Below are 20,462 nucleotides of genomic sequence, written 5' to 3'. Positions count from 1 at the left end.
AAGGCTTGTACTTTACCTGGGTTTGGTCGGACTTCTCCGTTATGAATCACATAACCCAGATAAAGTACTGACGTCTTTAAGAAAGAACATTTAGAAAAGTTGAAAGAGAATCCGGCGTTTACGAGGGTATCTAGGACGGTGTTTAATCTTTCTAACGCCTGATCTATCGTATCGGCAATAATTAAAACATCATCCAAATACACGACAACATACGAATAAGCAAGATCACCTAAGGCATTGAAAATGGCCCTCTGAAAAGCAGACGGTGCATTCTTCAATCCAAACGGCATCGTCATGTATTCATATTGACCATCAGGAGTAACGAACGCGGTATATTCAGTCGAATTCGGGTGAATAGGAATTTGATGAAACCCGCTGGCCATGTCCAGGCTTATAAAGTATTTCGCCCCTCTCAGTCTCGCGATCTGGTCAGCTATGAGAGGAAGAGGGTACCGATCCGCGACGGTGTTTTTATTTAATGCTCGGTAATCTACACATAATCTATCTGAACCGTTCTTTTTTTTAACAAGTAATATAGGGCTTGCGAATGGTGAATTACTCGGTCTTATGATTTTTGCTCGGATCAGTTCACCTATCCTCTCTCGAACTATTCCCCGCTCCTCCTCACTGAGTCTATAAGGACTTCGTTGCACAGTAACGTTGGGATCAATTAAACGAATTTCTAATTGACCCGTATTTACACGATTCCGCGGAAAACCCGTAATAAATGACTCTTTGTATTTCTCGAGAACAGAAATCAATCGATCTTTATCGTTACCAACTACATCAGTGTCGACCTCATTAATGTTGATCACATCTTCCGCGACTCTGCTACAAGCGTTAACTATTTTTGTCTTACAAATATCGACACTGTTTCGCGTAACATTCACGTCAAAACCTTGGCTCAAAATTTCACGACCAATCATGATATCGTATTTTAAGTAATTATCAGAAAGGGCATGAAAAGTTATCTCCAATGTAAAACCGTTAATACATACAGTGGATAAAATCTGAGATGTACTGTTAACACAAGTATTCCCTATGCCTCGCATTATTACTACATCAGTCGTTCATTTGCCAGAAAATTTCGAAGCTACGGATTCTTTGATTAATGAGCATTCGGCTCCGGAATCGAAATAAAATGGGTACGACTCACCCAGATGACTTAATTTACCAGCTGGAGGCTCTACCACACAGGAGTCGACTCGACGTTCATTCTTGAAGCCGGATTTTCTGTTCTGCAGTTGTGGACAATCAGGTGCGATATGACCCTCCGCACGACACTTGAAGCAAACCACCTTGGACGATGAAGCTGGACGGTTTCTTTCCTGGTGTTGTGTATCCTTTGTATCCTTTGTATCCTTCCGCTGTTCACTACGCATCCTCTTGCGACACTCCGTTATTTTGTGTCCAAGAGTACCACAATAATGACACTTCACCCGGTAATGCGATAACTTGCGTCGTTTAACTTCAGGTTCCTCCGATGTATTTCCTAACAAGGTTGCCGGCAGATCGTTGTAAGGATAAGCTCTCATTTCATCATAAAATTGTTCCTCCGTCTTGATATTATTTGCGAGCGTTAATCGATGAAAGCGTTGATCTTGTGAGTTTAGCATATAAAGAGTTAAGGCATTGAGTACTTCGGGCATCGTTAGATCTTGCATCTTGATCTGCAACATGGAACGGAGGCGACTACCGTAAGCTCCTAGAGTTTCGGTCTCCGTCGGTCGTTCTCTGGACATCCTTATTAATGCCGTGGCGGCTGTCTCTCTGCCACCAAAACGCGAAAGGAATTGTTCCTTAAACGTTGGCCAGGAAAGTTTTCCACCGCGCACTATTTGTGAAAGCCAATGTGCAGCAGATCCCTTTAGGGCACGATTTAAAGCAGAAAGTAACACACTATCTTGCATCGGATAGTCTTTCAAAATCACATCTGTGTATGAGCACCACGCGAATGGATCAGCGCCCGTGCCTTCAGGATCAAAACGTGACAACGTTACATCCTTAGGTTCCATACTCGACTTTTGCTGCCTAGGCTGAGTCATCTGGTTCATGATTTTCATGAGTTGTTCCAAAGTGACACTTGGGCTTGATCCCACTTCTGATGTCGGGTTAACATTAGGATTTAAGGCGCGTAACGATTCTTCGTTTGAATTAACCATTGTTTTACAAAACAGAGAATATATTTACACGAATAAACAAGGTTTTACAAATATTATGAATAATGAATTTTGTAAATGATATGATTGATTAACAAATGATAAATTAAATTATTAATTAGATTAAAGAATAATAAGTTTTATCGAACAATAAAAGAAACGAATAATATATCTTACGATTTACTAATTTAACGAATAATGAAAATTAACGATTGATAAATTTACAAATATTGAATTTAATTTACGCTATAAACAATGATCCGGGGTTCAAACGAATCCACGGTCAACGGGAAAACTTTAAACAATTTTATAACACAAAAAATACGTTTGCCGAATCACTCGGAAAAATTACTCGATGTGTCACTTTCCAAGGCGATCACACGAATGCCTCTCTGATTAAAATCTTTTTCGTAATCCGACTGCATTTGTTTGTTATATTCTCGCTGGAAACATCGAGAAGGTTCCAATCGTTGTTGCTAGGCAATATCTGTCAAAAGTTTGTTATATACTCCTTGGAAACATCGAGAAAGATCCAAACGCCGTTGCTAGGCAGTTTCTGTCTGGAGATTGATTCCTCATACAACGTGTGTCCCATTATATCGACATTTCTAAAGTACAATTCTATGTGATTTCTAAGGAGAACAATACAACCGATCCACACCTTCGTCAGGCAAAACGTTTATCCCGTGACCGTGGCTACGTTCAGCGACCAGTTGTCACCTCGAACCCACTTTCGCTTTTCACAAATGTCAAACAATTACAGATGACAATTACTTAATTACAGTTATGATAAGATCTGGGCTAAAGCATTAAAAGGCTTCCTCAAAATTGCATAGGGAAGGCTCCGGTTTTCATTTTATCTCCGACATATATATATATATATATATATATAACTGTACATAATACATTATAGAATAACATAGTATATAATTTTATATTTTAAAAATATGAGGCATACTGTTTAAGATTGTCATCGATTTAAAATCAAAGTATGAAAAGGATACCCTGGAGAGAGTAAAACACAGAATCATTCCAACTAAACATTCAGATCGTACCGACACCTAGGTATCGTCTTACAATTAAATCTCGGTCTTGAATGGATTAAAATGAAATACATACTTGCAGCTTCAACATTTTCAATATCGAGGAGATTCAAACTTTACAAATAAATGTAAATTGCGATGTAAAACAAAGCGATGTAAAAATGGAAAAAGGAGGAAAGAAGGAACAGGGAAGCAAAGAGAAGAAACGAATTTTTCATTTTCTCTTGCCAGGAATATAAGATGCTAAGTAATCTTCCTAAGTAATCTCCTCCAGCTTTTTCTAGTTTGATCAATAATTATTAGTACATGTTAGGAAAACAAATACAATTTTTGTTCTCAAGCGAGGTATAATTTAAATTTTGTATGTACACAAAAATGTTAAATATCTGTAATAAACATGGTATAATCAATTTTTTTACATAAAATTATATTGTATAGGCTATTGTTATTTAAACATTTTAAATTGGATGAAGAAAAAAATGACGCAAATAAAACGTAGGACATTTTAATTAAAGAGACTAATATAGAGATTTATCTACTTAACTGTGATTAAATCATCTCCACTTAACGCTCTACCTCTTCTATTAATTATGCTTCGTTAAACTATGATTACAGAGGATGGGTTTTTTGATAAAATGACATTCTGACAAATATATATAGATCGATATATATAGATATAGATAGACAAATATATAGATTCTTACAACAGTAGTTGTGAATGAACAGTAGTTATTGTATCAATTCCGTTCTTCAGAAGCTTCATTTGTGAAAAGACAATTCGCCAGAATATGGATTCACTGTAGTTATAGCTATAGGATTTCAATCTAGTTGACAGACTTGCTTTACGTAGAGAATATCTGTCTCTTGTTCTACCTTATCGCGATTCTCTCCTCGTCTTATACGCTTTGTCGAGCAAAGTAATATTGGCATATATCTCGGCTCTGGTTACAATCATTAGTTTCCGCCTAAACGGTTAGAATCACATAGCTCGCGCTCTAGTCTCGTTTATTCAACATTCAGGCCATATGGTCGCATGCGACGAGTTTTATGTTAATTCCGACCGATTACAATACCTTTCTTTCGTTTACAAGGAACGACGAGACTGGCAGTTGCGTGATTTCCAATGCAAAAGCCGCGATATCTGCACGATAACCTAACCTCAACCGATTTTGTTGTACTATTCTTATGTTGACTTCGTTTGTACCACTTTCGTAACAAAAATAGAATACGTAGAACACAGCATTCCGTTATGCGATATTGTCGATTCCTAACATCCGAAAAATCAGAGATAATTATTTCCCTACAGTTGTACATTTGTGTGAAAAATTACGAACGTAAAGTTGTTTGGTGCATGCACAGTCCTCCCCTATCCTGCATTTGCGTGGACATGCTAGAAAGATTCACTTTTCCACGGTGAAACTGTATGTATTATAATTTCATTTTTACAAAGGTCGAACATCCTACTATGCATAAATTTAATATTAATATATAAGCAGGTTTCGTGTTAAGTATTACATCTGACGTATAAGCACACGTGTGTACGAGCCTTGGTTTTAAATGTCTTATAGTAGACACCTAAAAGATTATTCAGTTGGATATCTGACTCAACATCAATATTTTACTAGGAGATAACATGTTAAGAACACGTTGGTGGATGGCATGGGAGATGATGAATGAAGACATACTTCTGTGAGATACATAAAATAGTAGTCAGAACGTATTTTGGCGCTTGGGGACAGTGATACTGTCGCTGGTGATACTGTTATACACCTCCATTTATAAACTTTCGAAAATCGATGTGACCTTCAAACTTTAGTGTATTCTGTTTCACAGCACAAAATGTTTCCGAAACGTACGTTTATTGTTACAATGAACTTGACTAATGGCTCTGAAATACTATCCTTGAAAAAACAATGGGCGAATTGGAGCAAAGAAAAGAAGGAAATAAACAAAGACCTTGTTGGTTCGTAAAAATAAAATATGCTACAGGAAAAACTTTTTCCAACGGATTGAGATGCGACAAGCTTTAAAAGCTATGACGCGAATCGAGCGTTTGTCTACAAAAGCGCATTTTCGGTGGATATATAAATATACATGTATATGTGACGAAATATACTAAAGCAATATTGACCCTTTGTCGCTGAAAGTATCAAACTACAAAACTTCCTTTCAAATTTTCAGAATAAGGAAATCAGGATCATGATAAATACTTGGAACATAATTAAAAATAATATATCTTCTCTATAAGATAATGAATACATTGGTTCATTTAATTTTTATGGATATTCAAACGCTTCTGTGAAATAAAACGTCAAGATTATAGGGTATAAAATTCATAGCTATGAAATAACTAAAACTCTGATGTATTATTAAAAATATACGTTAGGTTGTATGTAGTGATACATACAAAGATTACATGTACAAACCCATAATTAACACAATGCTACCGCAACTATTCTGCAATCTACCTTGCCAAAAACACTCTTCCAGTCACCTCCAAACTCTTCAATTCTCTCCACCTAACCACCCACAAACCATTCACAAACATGCAATTCTCGACAAAAGAAGAACTTATCGTCAGTTGTCCTTAACATCTCGTTCATTCATTTGTCCCTATCCCCCTATTTCCTCCCACTGCGATGATCGCACTACATTTTTCCACGTCTCTATTCTATTCTCTGGATGACCTGAATTCTCGAGCAGTCGAGTGACGATTGATCTGTACAATTGATCGATTTCTGTTTATTACAGCCATGCTGGAAATTTCGCTTTGGAAAACGATGTTGTGAGTTTGAATGCTTGGACCACATGAAAAACATTACCGGAACGGGTGAAATTTATGTCCTTGAGGATATGATATTCTCCAGCTCCTCGACTCATGAACAAACTCTACTCTGGGCGATGAGCTCAATGGTGCTGTTGCGGCTATTCTAATTTTTCAACAAGGATCCAGATGGCGCCGTTGACGAAATTCAATCATTATAAACGTCAACGATCAACATCAGCCATCAGGCAATTTCATATTTGTGACTTATTTCTTCTGTGTTATTTCTTCTAATTTTATTGTTAGTTCTTCAATTTGTATTCCAAAAGATTGAAATCTTTTTACGTGCGTGTATGTTTTTCTTTTTTTTGTAACTCGTCGAGTTGCAATTCTAATTTTCGCACTTCCTCCTTCATGTCCTCTATATGCTTCTCGAACTCTTGTGTCGTCCTGTCTTTGTCGGAACATTCTACTTGAAGATCAGCGAGTTGATGCTCGGGATCGTAATTCAATTTTTGGTCGTTAGCAGTAATAAGCTCACGTAACTTCACTTTTGAACTTGATCTTGTTTGGTCTTGAGTGTGTTTTCGTGGTGCTTGTGGTGTTCTAAAAGTAATCGTCACGTTGCTTGCATTTTTAGTGCACATTGATACACTGCACTCTGCAGTTCTGTCTGTACATTTTCTTCTTTTCCCTTACTCCTCTTTCTCTTTCTAATGAATTCTTTTTATTCCGTAAAATAGTTTTTGTATATTCAATTTTGTTAAGTGCAATCCTTATTTCTGATAACTTACTTTTATTAGATAATTCTTGTGAAACTTCTACTACATCTTCCATATCATTTTGAGCGCGGCTCCTACCTTCAGTAAATTTAATATCTTGAACCGTATCATTAATTTCAATAGCTCTTTCGGTATCAAGTAAATCGCACTTATTATTTAATATACCTTTTGAATTGACTTCTGTCTCTGTATCTTCTTCGAGTTTTCTTCGTTCTTCTAATCCACCCTTCTCATTTTCTAGGATCTTCCTTGTTGTTACGCCGCCTAAAACATCTGCACGCCAGCCCGCGCCAGCTCGAGCCACCGGACAACAACCGGCCTGCGTAACGTCACTTCGACCCTCAATAAACCTAAGGACCCACCATAACTTTCACTTCCCTGTATTGTTTCGCCATGTGTCTTCAATGCGTCAGGTCGGGCCCATCAATGTGTCATCGGTCTTTTCAAGTGCATAGTTTCGTGGAAAAGACCTACGTGACCCTGGCCACGAGCGTCTGCGGAACACGTGTGCGGTGGGCCTAGGAAAAGGGTAATAGAATGCGACAATAGTTAGTCGAGGAGCAGAGTGCGAGTCGAGAAACAGAGTGCGAGTCGAGAAGCCGAGTGCGAGTCGAGCGGAGACGGAGGTTGCGAGTGGCGTTGCCGAGAGAGTGTGGATTGCGCTGTTTTCTGTACGTTTGGTATGAATAGTTCAAGTTAAGCCACAATCGTCTTTTCTGTCTGATTAACATCTCTATTGTCCACGTTTTGTAAACATATTACATCACGATATTACATACATCTTCTCTCCTAAATATATTATAGTGCTAAGTCCATTAATACATTAATTTCCATTATAAGAGCCCTGCTCTAGCGTACATATCTATCACATCTTCGTGCGACAAGTTGTTGACTATTTATTTCTCTACGTCAGTGTAATCTAAGTGTTGGAAATATATAATTTATAATTCAGTGAATCACAGTGTTATACAAACTCAATCACCCCTATTATCGTCTCTCCTCGCGGTTACGTCTCCCCGCAATTGGTCGGAATTTACACTTGTATTTTCATCTTCTTTAACTTCGACTTTATCCGATCTCCTAGGTCTGCCTCTATGTTTCGCTTCATCAGTTGCTATTATTACACCCGTTACTGCATTATCATTTTCTACAGATTTATACCTATCGCTATCACTAGCTGTGTTCGTTAAAAGAACTTCCCTTCGTTGACGAGTATCAGTTGTTTCGTTTTCACTATCTGAAATTGATTTTTGTTTAACACCTCTTTTTTCTTCTTTGGCAAATTTATTTTCTACATTTTCCGATGCCTTTTGTTTATTAATTATTTCAGACTTGTCTTCGATTAATTTCGTCTTTAAAGCGCTTCGCAAAATTTTATTTGTGTTTGATTGTCTGGTTTGATTATAAACAATTTCTTCAAATTTTGTCGAAGTAGCAGGCTTTGCAGCAACATTATAACGACTGCTCCGTTTACTACTATCTAACATAGATGGAGATGGATTCTTGTCATCTTTATTCTCTAAAGACTTCTCTTGTGTATTAGCATCTAAATTTCTCGACATAAGATCTGCTGAAGTTTTTGATTCTGTAGTGTCACACGCATTTTTCGCTGTCATCATTTGGTCTTCTTCTATAAGCAAATGTTCATTATTGTAAGCATTATCTCTTGCTTTTTGTATGGATTCTAATGATATATTTTGTTCAACGTTGTCTATTGATTTTGTATCATTTTCAGCAGTTGATTTACTAACTGCTTCTAATTCCTTCGTTTCAATTTGGTTTTCTTTATTTGTATCGCTGTCCAAAATATTTCTCATTGAAATATTATCCTTCTTGTTATGATCTTTTTCTGCTTCTCCTAAACTTTTACTTTTTTCGTCAAAACATTCTTGTAAATTTTGAGTATCTTGTGACGAAGATGGTGACAAATCATTATACAATACTGCAATATCTTCTTTCCTTCGTTTCACAGACTCTTTCTGGTATTCTGTTGAGCTATTGACATCAAACATTAAGTCTGTTTTAATGAAAATATAATCCTGTGAAGCGGTGTCAATTGATACTTTCTTTTCATAAGAATTTTCTACATTAGACTGCAATTCTTTTGAAAATTCTTTCAAAACCATTTCTTCATTTCCTACAGTAACGTCTGTTTTCTCCCAGCTTTTGTTCAAATTATTAGAAACTAAACTACCCTGATAACTCCGACTAGTCGCTGCTTTAATAGTCTCCTTTAACAGTTTTCTTAACTTGATTTCGTTCTGCTTCTGCATAGCGTCTAGTATGGCCCGAATACTTGGATCCACACCAGTAGCCATAGCCAAGCCGGTGAAAATTATCCTTTGTTCCGTGGTATATATAGGGTAAAACGAATGGTAGACCGCAGCATAGTGGTTTCCAACGATCCACACTTGTTCTAATTCCTCACTCAACGTCTTTCGTGTCCATTGACGTAGAAAAAAGTAAGTTATTGTAATATCGGAATATATTAAAGGTGTAATTTTGTCCGATTAATATTGGTTAAATGCGTTAAAGTGAAATGTTATTTACCTATTCAAGATAGCAAAGTAAACATACCATATAGAGGATTTACTACTGTTAACACTCGGTATTCTCGTATTCAAAGTATTTAACCAAATAATTTGGGAATCCAGCGGACGAGCTTGTATTTAATATGATTATATTTAATATAACAACTTTACTCAATATACGCGTAGGATTTTAAATGTCATGAGGGTTGCAGCGGACTCAATTTTAATGTACCTCGATATCTTAGCTTCTTATAATATCCTAATAAAATGTTATTTATCGATTACAATTGTCCTGTCGTATTTTATAGTGTTTGCTTTATAAATGTGAACTTTATTCAAAAAGAGTTCATCGATGATTATCCATTACAGGTTGTTAATAAACCTGAATTATGCACAAAGGAATTGCCGTTAATAACTTAAGATTCTCTGCCCGTCGTACAGGGTACATATAGTAATTATTCTCGACGATCGTAACGTTTAAGTCCAATTCGAGCTTATAGTCCCATGCGAGTTAAACAACGACAATAGTTTGAATTTCTATTTGTTCGTTTGTCGTCTGTTTATACCCGGAACACCTGCTGTAAACCAATACAAAATTTATTAGATCTGTGGCGGATCGGTATCAACAGGACGCCGACAGGTCGAGGCATCAACGCGGCGCAACACCTCCCGGGCGATCCGCGGGTACCAACCGCCAACACTAGAGGGCTACGACGACAACGAGTCTGTCTGTCTAACTCGCTAGCGGTCGAATATACGAGCGATTGATATAAATACCGCACCTAGCGAGACTCCCTCTACGTCTAAGGCAGGGACTACCGGGCATAGCCTTACTGACGAGTCCACCGGTAGTCCCGGGACGAAACGCACTCTCACTCTCTTTTCATCCGCCTCAGATCTATAAATAACACATATAAAACTTATTAATTTATAATTAATATAAAATAGGAGAGCACGAAACTTCCTATTTTATGGATATGTTAAATCTTTGTAAAAAATACCATATCATTAGTATCATTTTAATCGTTCTAAAGGATTTAGCCGCATAAAGCTGTGACCCTTGGAAGAATCGATGTTCACGCGTGACAAATTGAAATTGTGCGAAGGTTCCGGTACGAACATCACAAGCCGAACACCGATACCAGGGGCACAGGCACATGTTCTGGGTTCATTATATATTTATAAAGGGCTGACGATTCAGTGGATGGTCCGGGTAAATTTAAATTGTAAATGAACGCATTGCTGGTTTCAAGTAAAAGCCTGGATAAGAGCGGATATGGTATGAGAGTCTGTCGTGGAAAGGGGAACAGGCCGCTTTTATTTGTAAAGTTTGAATCTCCTCGATATTGAAGATGTTGAAGCTGCAAGTATGTATTTCATTTTAATCAATTCGAGACCGAGATTTAATTGTAAGACGATACCTAGGTGTCGGTACGATCTGAATGTTTAGTTGGAATGATTCTGTGTTTTACTCTCTCCAGGGTATCCTTTTCATACTTTGATTTTAAATCGATGACAATCTTAAATAGTATGCCTCATATTTTTAAAATATAAAATTATATACTATGTTATTCTATAATGTATTATGTACAGTTATATATATATTAGTTATATTATTTATTATATATATATATTATATTATTATATATATGTATAATAATTCTATATTGAAAAAAATATGAAATTAACATGATATATACATTACTACATAAGTTATATATAAAATATGTATATTATACCCTTGCCTACTGACTGATATGAATTTCTTTCGGTCTCGAATGCGTTAAAAGAGAGCGCAAAGAAGTCGAAATTACTTATTGTAATTAGTAAAACGACCTCTTTAAGTCTTTCATCGAGACAGACAATCTACAGGTATTAATCGACCAATTTCTCCAAGCTGATAACTTCGAATTGATGTTTATATATAAGAAGTGTTATGTGTTAATCTGTCTAAATGTTTAAAAGGTGTTATAAATTAAATGTTGTTAAACGATACGTAAGTGCCTTTTGATCGTAAATTTTACTATCAAGGGGTCTTTTATGTATGCGTAATCATTGTGAATTATAACAATTTATGTGATCGATATTAAAGGTGTTTAAAAGCATATTATTATTATATATTATTATTCTATATTATTATTCTCCTATATTATTATCCTATATTATTATAGCATTCCTATATTATTATAATATCCAATTACATGTTGATACACAAGATATACAGATTATTATTTATAACGTTTTGGTTTTCTTAATTGAGTCATTCATTTAGTACAAATGATAAGAAATTAGTAATAATTCACAAAAAAGGGATATTGCAGTAGAAATATTATAAAAAAACATTTTCTGTTTTAGTGTAGAGTTACTCCTTCTTACAGACAGTGTCGTACAAATCTGTACGTCTCTGAGAAAATGTAGGCATCTGAGCCCTTACTTCCTCAACAACTTTTAGATCTGTTAGAAAAAAGAAACATACGAAGTAATAAGTAATGCTTACTAATAAATTCAACAAATACAGAGGAAGATGGCTAAATCGATAAATTAACGAGACTAAAAATTAATTACATCATGGGTCTCTCGCTTTTAATTTTAAGCTGTAAATTACCGATATCGGTGACTGCCATATTCTCTTGAGTTTCCAAATCGTAAAGAATCTTTCCCCAGGGATTGGTCAACTGTGTATGCCCCCATGCGACGTAACTTGCTGAAGGAACACGAGCCGGTGATATGCAAGCAACGTATAATTGGTTATCATTCGCTCTGGAACGCTGAAGTAATGACCAGTGCAGTGGTCCAGTGGTCATATTGAATGCCGCTGGATATATCAGCATTTGGCAACCTAACCCAGAGAAGCAGGAAATATGAAGCCACCGAATACCAATTAACTTCGTAGTTGCACGGTTCACATTCCATCATTTCTGAATATGCGAGGGCAGTCCTCTTATTGTGCTTTTAATTCTTTTATTTGTTTCATTTTCAGCAAATATACTGGTTTTTTAAATTAAGCTTCTTTTTATACAGAGTTACAGATTATATTAATTTTATATAGAATATATTTAAGAAAGATATTTAATTTTTTGCTAGTTAAGTATTGATCGATTAAATTACTGTACCTTTGTTCCGATAAATGCGTGCCATTTCCTCGAATCTAATATCATAGCAAATGCCAATACCTATTTTGCAGCCCTACACATCGAACGTCGTTAGGGAGTTACCAGGACCGAGTGAATCACTCTCTCGAAAAGTAATCTTATTAGGAATGTCGATGTCGAATAGATGTACCTAATAACATAAAAATGTAGTCGCTAATTCTATTGCTGCAACTTTTGTAATTTAATATCAAAGTTACCAACTCCTAAACTTTAATTATTTTTTATTTAATAACTGACAGCGTTTTTATCACTTTCTTTTATTTAAAAATCTTATCATTTAATAATGTTTAAAAAGGAGAAAAAATAAGTATTTTCGTATGTGAAAAATTTATATTACACATTACAACAAAAATGAGCGTTTCCCGTATCATAACGTATTTTATAAACCGTAAATTATAGAATTGGTTATAGTATACGTATGTACATATGTATATTCCTAAATTGTGTATATTCCTAAATGTATATTCCTAGATAGAGTCACTTTCTTCACCCCAATATTTTCAAATTCAAAGCCATAAAGGAATATATTACTTACCTTTCGGTGTTTTGCTATCAAAGTTCCATCGGGACCCCAAATAGTACAGGTATTGTACAATTTATCGCCCTCTATTTCAGGCATCGTACCACCAACTACATAGATGTTGTTTTCTTTAGCTGCATTCGATAAAGCAACGCTCGTTTCACCATCAGGAATACTCTCGGCGTATTTTGGAAAGTACTCTGCATTGCAATATTTCAATTAATGAAAAATAACTGTCTTTTGTTCCAACCATAAATTAAATTGAAATTTTTGTCAGTTTTTTATTTTCTAAATTATCAAAATAACTAAGTTTTATATTTCGACTTAATTAAATATGCAATTACTTAGCTAATAGTATATATAATAAATTGTTTCTACAGGTTCAAAATGAAAAATGAATATTTAGAAATATTTAATTACGACAATGCTATTTGTGTTAGCATCAGTGGCTTGTTACTCAACGACTTTGCTAGTACTTTTTGAAACATAAAGTTAGTTTGCAATTAACACTTATACTAGAGGCGGAATTATAAATGCAAAATAATTGATAATACTAATTTATAAGTACCTAATTATTAGTATCTTAAAAAATATATTTATACAAAAATCACGATAATCATGAAAATGGGGAAATCCTATATTCTCGACTCAATTCACAATCTTTATGGAAGTATAAACGGTAAGGTAATTTATCTACTTTTACTTTTTCTATATAGTTGTTACACACATGGTAAATTATTGAAAAAAAAACAAATTATTACGTATTCCATATGGTGAATTAAAGCATTCAGGAAGAGCTATAATATCAGCATTGTGCTCTTTTGCGCTAGAAATGTAGGAAACTGCCCGCTCTACATTTTTGCGTTTTACTTCATTTACTTCAAGTTGTACCAACGCCAAGCGAAATGCTAAAATGTTGGAAAAGTTAAATACATTCGGTTATATATTTCCCATACTTTTTATCTATAAATACTTTTTACATAGTGAATACTTACTCGACATCGTCCGCACTACTTGTTTAGCGATGTTTGTAAGTATCATAATGTTGAGGTTATGTATGGTACTACTCAATATCAACATTACGTAAGCAATACGCAGGGATTTTTAATAATTCTTGGTAAAGTTTAGGACATTAATTTTGATGTAATTGTAAACATTATTTGTTCACAATTTGTTCATTTACTTTGCAACAAAAAGAACGCATCTGCAAGCGTGTTAATCGGATAACGACGAACTTCATTTCGCAAACACCGACACGTGAAACATTTTGAAGTTACGTCGACGCGAGAGTAATTGGTTCCCTTAAATTACTCAATTTCCATTTCTTTCGCCATGTATATTCGAGTATTGCATTTGAATTGCAGAGCAGTCGAAAGTAGAGGAGCACCTCGCCGATATATCGACAGGAACATGAATTTTTTTTCATAGGGCGAATATTTTTTCCATTGAATTATTAAACCGAGTCAAATTTTCAAACTCAACCACTTAATTTAATCGTTTTACATAAAACATTTCAATCTTTTTTCTTCTAAATACTTTACCTATATTTCATCTGGCTGAATATTCCATATTTTTAAAGCTTGTTGATAATTACAAATACGTAATTATCATTCTGAAGCTAGAAATTTGAAATAAAATTGCTCTGCGTGAAAGGAAATAATTCAACGTTTTATATATTTGCTGTTAAAATGATATAATAAGTTTCAGTAAAATAACTTCACTAAAATTTGTGGTTTTTTCCTTTTCTATTTTTTTTTTTTTTGGTTTTATGTGTTCAAGGGCGAACGTTCCCTCTCATTTCTTGTATTTTTATGAGGAATTTAGCCTTTTTACACCACGAGAGTCTCAACGTTTTCATTTTCACGCCTACGCTACGCTCGTTAAACACGTTCTAATGAGACCATGTGCTAACATTGCGAGTTTTATTATTTTCGCACAATAATTTATCATTTTAGATTTCAAATATTACATTCATACATTTTTCGTTGTAAATTTCTTTCTCTATTTAAACAATTTACCATTGTTGCTACAATAAATCAATTAATTAAATTAATTGATCAGTTTAAACTTAAAATATCATTTCATAAGTTTTCGTCACTTGAATCTAAAAACAACAGAAAACGGTATACCCGCATCATACATAGAAAGGAGATTAAAAAGCTAGAGTGATCATATTCAACGATCACAAAACGATAATAGGACATTGTGTTTCTTCTGAAGGGCATGAAATTGTCAGGAGATTATGCCATAAATGAAATTGGAAGCTGGCTGGTCAAAGGGATTAAACTCGGTTAAACTCAATTGTGCTATATTGCACAAAGACTTGAGAACTGCTACCAAATATCTACTAGCTTAAAGGTGTGCTGATTACACCTTACAAATTGTAATTATATTTCAAATACAATCTCCTAAGTAATAAGTAAATTAAATTAATACTTTACCTAGAATCTGTGATACATTAATATAACAAAAATACATTTCTTAAATTATTCATTAATTTGCAATGTAATTAGAATATTATCTTTATTTTCTGGTGTCTTTATTATTCTTAAAAGATACGCTGCTTGTTTGCAAATTTAACACTACGTATGCTATTAATAAATCATTTTATATTTAATTTTGCAACCTTCAATCATTGTTAAAATTGATTGATAATACCGTTGGTTAATAGAAATTTGAAAATGCTCTCGTTTCCACTCGATTAAAAGGTAATTGCACAAACTGTCACAGTGTTGACTACAAATCACGTGTGTCGTTCTATTAAATTTATACACAATAGTATTTATTCTCGTTTTAATTTAAAATGAAATATGTTATTGTATGAATAGCAGAATGTTCAAATAATTGAAACAACTTTTTGTCCTCTAATTAATGATTCTCATTTAAAAAAATTTAAGAATTTTAATCAAGAAGATTTTGAAGTCTCGATCTAAAATGACCAAGGATTGAAACAGAGAATATTTTGATGCCAACAAATACATATCCTTCAGATATGAAACAAATGTGATAATAAAAATCGGTGTACATGAATGAATGTTGAAATATTGGAAAATTGTATAATTATATCCATTCTCTGTTGCGTTTAGATGTTTCAATTAATGTTTCATCAGAATTTTTATCGAATATTTTAGAGGTACTGGCTGTAAGGTTTTTTTTAAAATTAAAATTAAAATTAAAATTAAATGTAAGAACAGATTCAAAGTATAACATTTAAAAATTTGTGGTTATAAAATTTACTTGTATGTCATAATTATGTAAGTGAATTAATCTCATAATTAATTAAATGAATTTATTCTATGTGAGTAAATTATATTTATCTATAATAAGTCTTAACTTATTATTAATAATCAGCTAACATTGCATAATACTAAGTAAAGTAACTGAAAATTCTCGACGTGAGAATTAATTATAATTTCAACAAGAAAATAAAAAAGAAAAGAAAAGAAAAGAAAAAAGAAAAAAAATTCTATGTAAGTGATTGTTCTATGTAAGTAATTCTATGTAAGTGATTTGGGGCTCGGCCAGTACCTTGCCCTTCTTTGGGATATTCCGAATTATCTGTCCTCTCCGAGCTGCAAATCTGATATCTCAGATGTTAGGGAAACCCCCTGGCCGGTAAGGCACGATAGACAGATGAGACTAAACGGCTGGTGGAGAGGGCAATCATCAACAGAGGGTCACACCGTGCGGATACAATACTGGGGTCTCAATAAAATCTTACAACCGTGGTGTTCAGAACATCAAACTCTGTTTGCATACACCCGGTGCACATAAAGTGTCAAATTACACTAACACTGGATTTATTGAACCTCTTTCACCTTGACCAGTGGCTCTTTAGTTTATGATTTGCAACAGAATCCCTGCATCAACGCAGGTTCACGAAACATACAACTTCACGCACCAAATATCGATTACAGTCAATCGACACTAACAATCAATAATTTGTCTGCGAAATGCTCCTCTGGAAGTTTTAACTATATATATTCCGGTTTTAACTATATATATTTAACTATATATATTAACTATATATTTTCCCTAGGAACAGTAAGATTTTAACGATACAACTTTATCAAGAGATCTTAATGTCATAAACGGTATCGAAACTTCGTAATTAATACTGTTAAGGAAGAAAATATTGGTAATCTCCTCTAACGACGAGCGCTTGATATTCACAATTAGAACTCGATATCTTAGCTTCTTATAATATCCTAATAAAATGTTATTTATCGATTACAATTGTCCTGTCGTATTTTATTGTGTTTGCTTTATAAATGTGAACTTTATTCAAAAAGAGTTCATCGATATAACGGTATTGAAGAGAACTACTCGAGAAACTATATCTAGCGCTTGGATGGAGGGATTGCTTGCTTCTTACAATCGAATAATTGGAGTGTAACTAGAAACACGAACGGTAGTTTAGCAATGGAGAAGAACTTTAGAACGACAGCAATTTTCTTCTTGTTTCTTTGAGAAAGGCACCGTTCATTTTATGTTTGACGAGAATGGGGTTGTTGGACGAATTTGATTAAAAAGGAAAGATCTTTAACAAATCTATATTTTTGATTTAATTATTTGAAAATGCAATTTTGCATATACCTATGTGCAATTATATACTATAATCGCAGGCGTTTCTTTAAAATGATGTACCATTGAAACAAGGCAAAATATCGTCGAATTCTTCTAGATTCAATTTCTCAAAAGAATGGCTCTATTGATTAACCAAACATAGTTCCCATAAGCATATACGTACTTCTCAGAAAAGATAGTTATATCTAGATCAATATTACTCCCCACAGTGACCTATATGTCAAAGAAAAAAAAAGACACATCAAGTATTAAATCATACTACTATTACGTCCACTATCTCTACAAATCCTCCACTCTTGGAAAAGTCTATCTTATTCAAACGTAACGTAACTCAAATTAAATCTTTTCCATCATCATAAATACGAAACATTTATAAAATTATCATCTTCGATTATTTACTCAACATCTAGCTAACAAAATCTTCTCCATCGCCGTACCCCTTAATCCTGACCGCGTACAATTAACGTATGAATAGTTAATTTATTGAAATTTAAACGACCATTTTACGCTACTTGTACTCGAATGATTTTAGGATCTTGCTGTATCTCTTGCACAGTGTTATACTGACAGGCGAGAAACATAGAAACGTAACTTCCGATCCATTGATTTACCCTAAACAGACGATGATAGGTTATACGGTGGACGCAATACAGAAGCGTTTCCGATGCAATTCGAAGGTGCGTTGTTACAATGGAGTTCATCGATCCATAATGACTATTTCCCCGTCAGCTACAGCCTGTAATAACGGAATAGCCAATAAAGTATATCCTGTCGATTTAATCGTTACCCCCACGGTGCACCGCGCGCACGGAGATCGGATCGGTGATTTTCACGTGATGTTTCGCAAATCGTGAGGCGCTCGCGTGATTCGCGCGTTTTAAGCGTTCCCGCTCTTCCCGTCCGATAGAAAGAGAAAGGGAACAGGGGGTGGAAGGAAGAGGGAAGATACGTGATGCGGGTTCAACCTGCCGCGGGAACCTTTAAAGAAGGTCGGTGCAACGGGAGAGATGTAATTTTAATAAATTGGAGAACAAGTCATTGTAAAAGATGGATATTCAGATGTTGGAGATGCAGCAGATCTACGACTCGCTGGAATTAAGTTAGTTAAGGTGTTGAAAACCTAACGTCTTTTCAAAGGCGTTTGCCGCGTTTCTTTTCAAATCAAAATACATACACACGATACGTACAATGTATGCGCCTAAAGTTTTAAAGTTAATTTCTATTCAAGGAATGGACTGTTTTATTAAAGGTTTAGGAAATTGAAAAGAAGCAATTGCTTGTTTCTAAGAAAGAATCGCGAGAAGTACAGTTAGAAACTGTATTGTGAATCACTTTTCCTGGTTTCCGTAACGAGGAAGTGAAAAAAAAAACGCAGATAAGTCAGCTTTTACCGCAGCTAAATGGGAGATACGCAGGTACGAGTCGTTACAGTTTTGTCGTTGCAACGATTCCCGCTGCGTAATTTGATAATGAACAGTTGAAAAATAGCAGCGTTGTATCCGTACTCTTTAATATCCCATTATATGGAAGTTAACGACCGGAAAATACACCGCTCGACTACTTGAAGGAAGTAGCTCATGAGCAAGTCTTTTGTATCCTCGCAATGATATAATTCCTGTAACGTCTCGTTCTCGGAGGATTTATTTCGTTGATTTGTACGTGTTTATTACTTTTGTGTTTTCATGAATGGAGCATGTCACATGCGAATCGTAATATGGTTTTAATGGCGTTTCGACTTCAATGATATCAGCGGCTGATTGCGCTTCCCGTAAGAAGCTTCCAATCATTATGTATTTTAGGAACAACAAATAAGGATATTTAGAGAACGAATTAATTATTCAATTGTTCGCGCAAGAAATACCTGTCTCTTTTTCGAAAGTTATAAATGCTGTTTTCAAAGAGTTCCTTAGCTCACCATAAACCAGATAAGAATCTTTGGTTCCATCTAGAAAAAGAAACCTTCAGATCAAACCGAAAGGGGTTCGGATTATATTTTCTAATCGTATTTGTATATTTCTTTTTACGGTCAGCTTGTCATCCACGTACAATCGAACAGAGAGTCCATTAATTATTTCCCTTCGACTTGTTTCAGGGGGAGCATCTCGGAAGCCATGCCGGCTGACGAGTTCGCTGGAAATCGAAACAGAAGCAAACCAAGACTGCAACCACCTTAACGAACCGCTATTATCACTGGCAAGGTCATCGGGCAGACCGGATCTAATCATGCTCACGCCGACCATGCTTCCTGTGCACTCGTTCCTCTTTCTTAACGACGTCAACCAGAAGATCGGGTGCTAAAAAATTCGAAATCGAGTTGATTGAAAATCTCAAGGAATATTAAAAAAAAATACGGATAAACAATTTGATATAGAAATCATCCATTTTGGGCAAAGAAAAGAAACAGTCAGAAAAAGGAATAACCACAAAAGCTCTGAATTTCATTGCTTCCTAATGGTACTTCCTTGGATATTTTTACATTCTGGAGACGTGAACGAACTCTGAAAAACAGAAACGACTTCTATCGGATGATCGAAAGAACTACCTGGACACTGAGTATAATTATTCACACGTGCGGATGCCATTTCCGGCATGTTTCTCCATGAAGAAGGTCAGCTTCAGTTTTTGCCACTTGTAGATAGAAGTTGAAGTGGCGGACGTCTCAACGAGGTTGCTAGAATGTCAAAGAAATAGATGAGGGAAATATTATGAAGATATATTTATGAATATCTAATTGAGCATTTAATTAAGAACTTAATCGAAAGACCAAAATAAGTTGGTTCTTGAGACCAAGTACCTATCTAAGTATAATAGTCTTTTGTACTTACGGTTTAGTAAGAGGACTCGAGTAAAACGATTACTCGTTAAAAGGAACAATAGAATAATCATGCCTCCGCAGACGGTGGTCTCTGCTTTCATGCCTCATC

The 20,462-nt window shown here is 34.9% G+C and overlaps 2 protein-coding genes, 1 long non-coding RNA gene and 1 pseudogene across 3 annotated transcripts; all 4 read right to left on the bottom strand.

The window, feature by feature from the left end:
- Positions 1-213: 213 nt before the first annotated feature.
- LOC117215441 lies at positions 214-1,742 on the bottom strand (the record flags this gene model as incomplete). Its single annotated transcript, XM_033461819.1, has 3 exons — positions 1,157-1,742; positions 593-898; positions 214-505 (listed from the first exon to the last, which is right to left on the bottom strand). Coding segments are annotated over exons 1-3 (1,184 nt in total), but the record flags the coding sequence as incomplete, so codon positions are not given.
- A 6,636-nt stretch (positions 1,743-8,378) lies between these two features.
- Positions 8,379-9,912, bottom strand: LOC117215443 (annotated as a pseudogene).
- A 488-nt stretch (positions 9,913-10,400) lies between these two features.
- Positions 10,401-14,367, bottom strand: LOC117215445 (omega-amidase NIT2-like). The gene is made up of 4 exons (XM_033461820.1): positions 13,947-14,367; positions 13,713-13,859; positions 13,066-13,151; positions 10,401-10,568 (listed from the first exon to the last, which is right to left on the bottom strand). Exons 1-4 carry the CDS (start codon positions 14,029-14,031, stop codon positions 10,401-10,403), a joined length of 486 nt encoding a protein of 161 aa, XP_033317711.1. The 5' UTR covers positions 14,032-14,367.
- A 2,043-nt stretch (positions 14,368-16,410) lies between these two features.
- Positions 16,411-20,248, bottom strand: LOC117215444. The gene is made up of 3 exons (XR_004489119.1): positions 20,081-20,248; positions 19,585-19,832; positions 16,411-19,483 (listed from the first exon to the last, which is right to left on the bottom strand). It is a non-coding gene; the product is annotated as an uncharacterized LOC117215444 (long non-coding RNA).
- Between the last annotated feature and the right edge of the window lie 214 nt (positions 20,249-20,462).

The sequence above is a fragment of the Bombus bifarius genome, unplaced genomic scaffold (genome assembly GCF_011952205.1).
Source record: "Bombus bifarius isolate JDL3187 unplaced genomic scaffold, Bbif_JDL3187 scf7180000009621_frag, whole genome shotgun sequence".
Classification (NCBI taxonomy): domain Eukaryota; kingdom Metazoa; phylum Arthropoda; class Insecta; order Hymenoptera; family Apidae; genus Bombus; species Bombus bifarius.
Note: the sequence above shows the minus strand (reverse complement) of the source record. Positions and strands in the feature narration are given on the sequence as shown.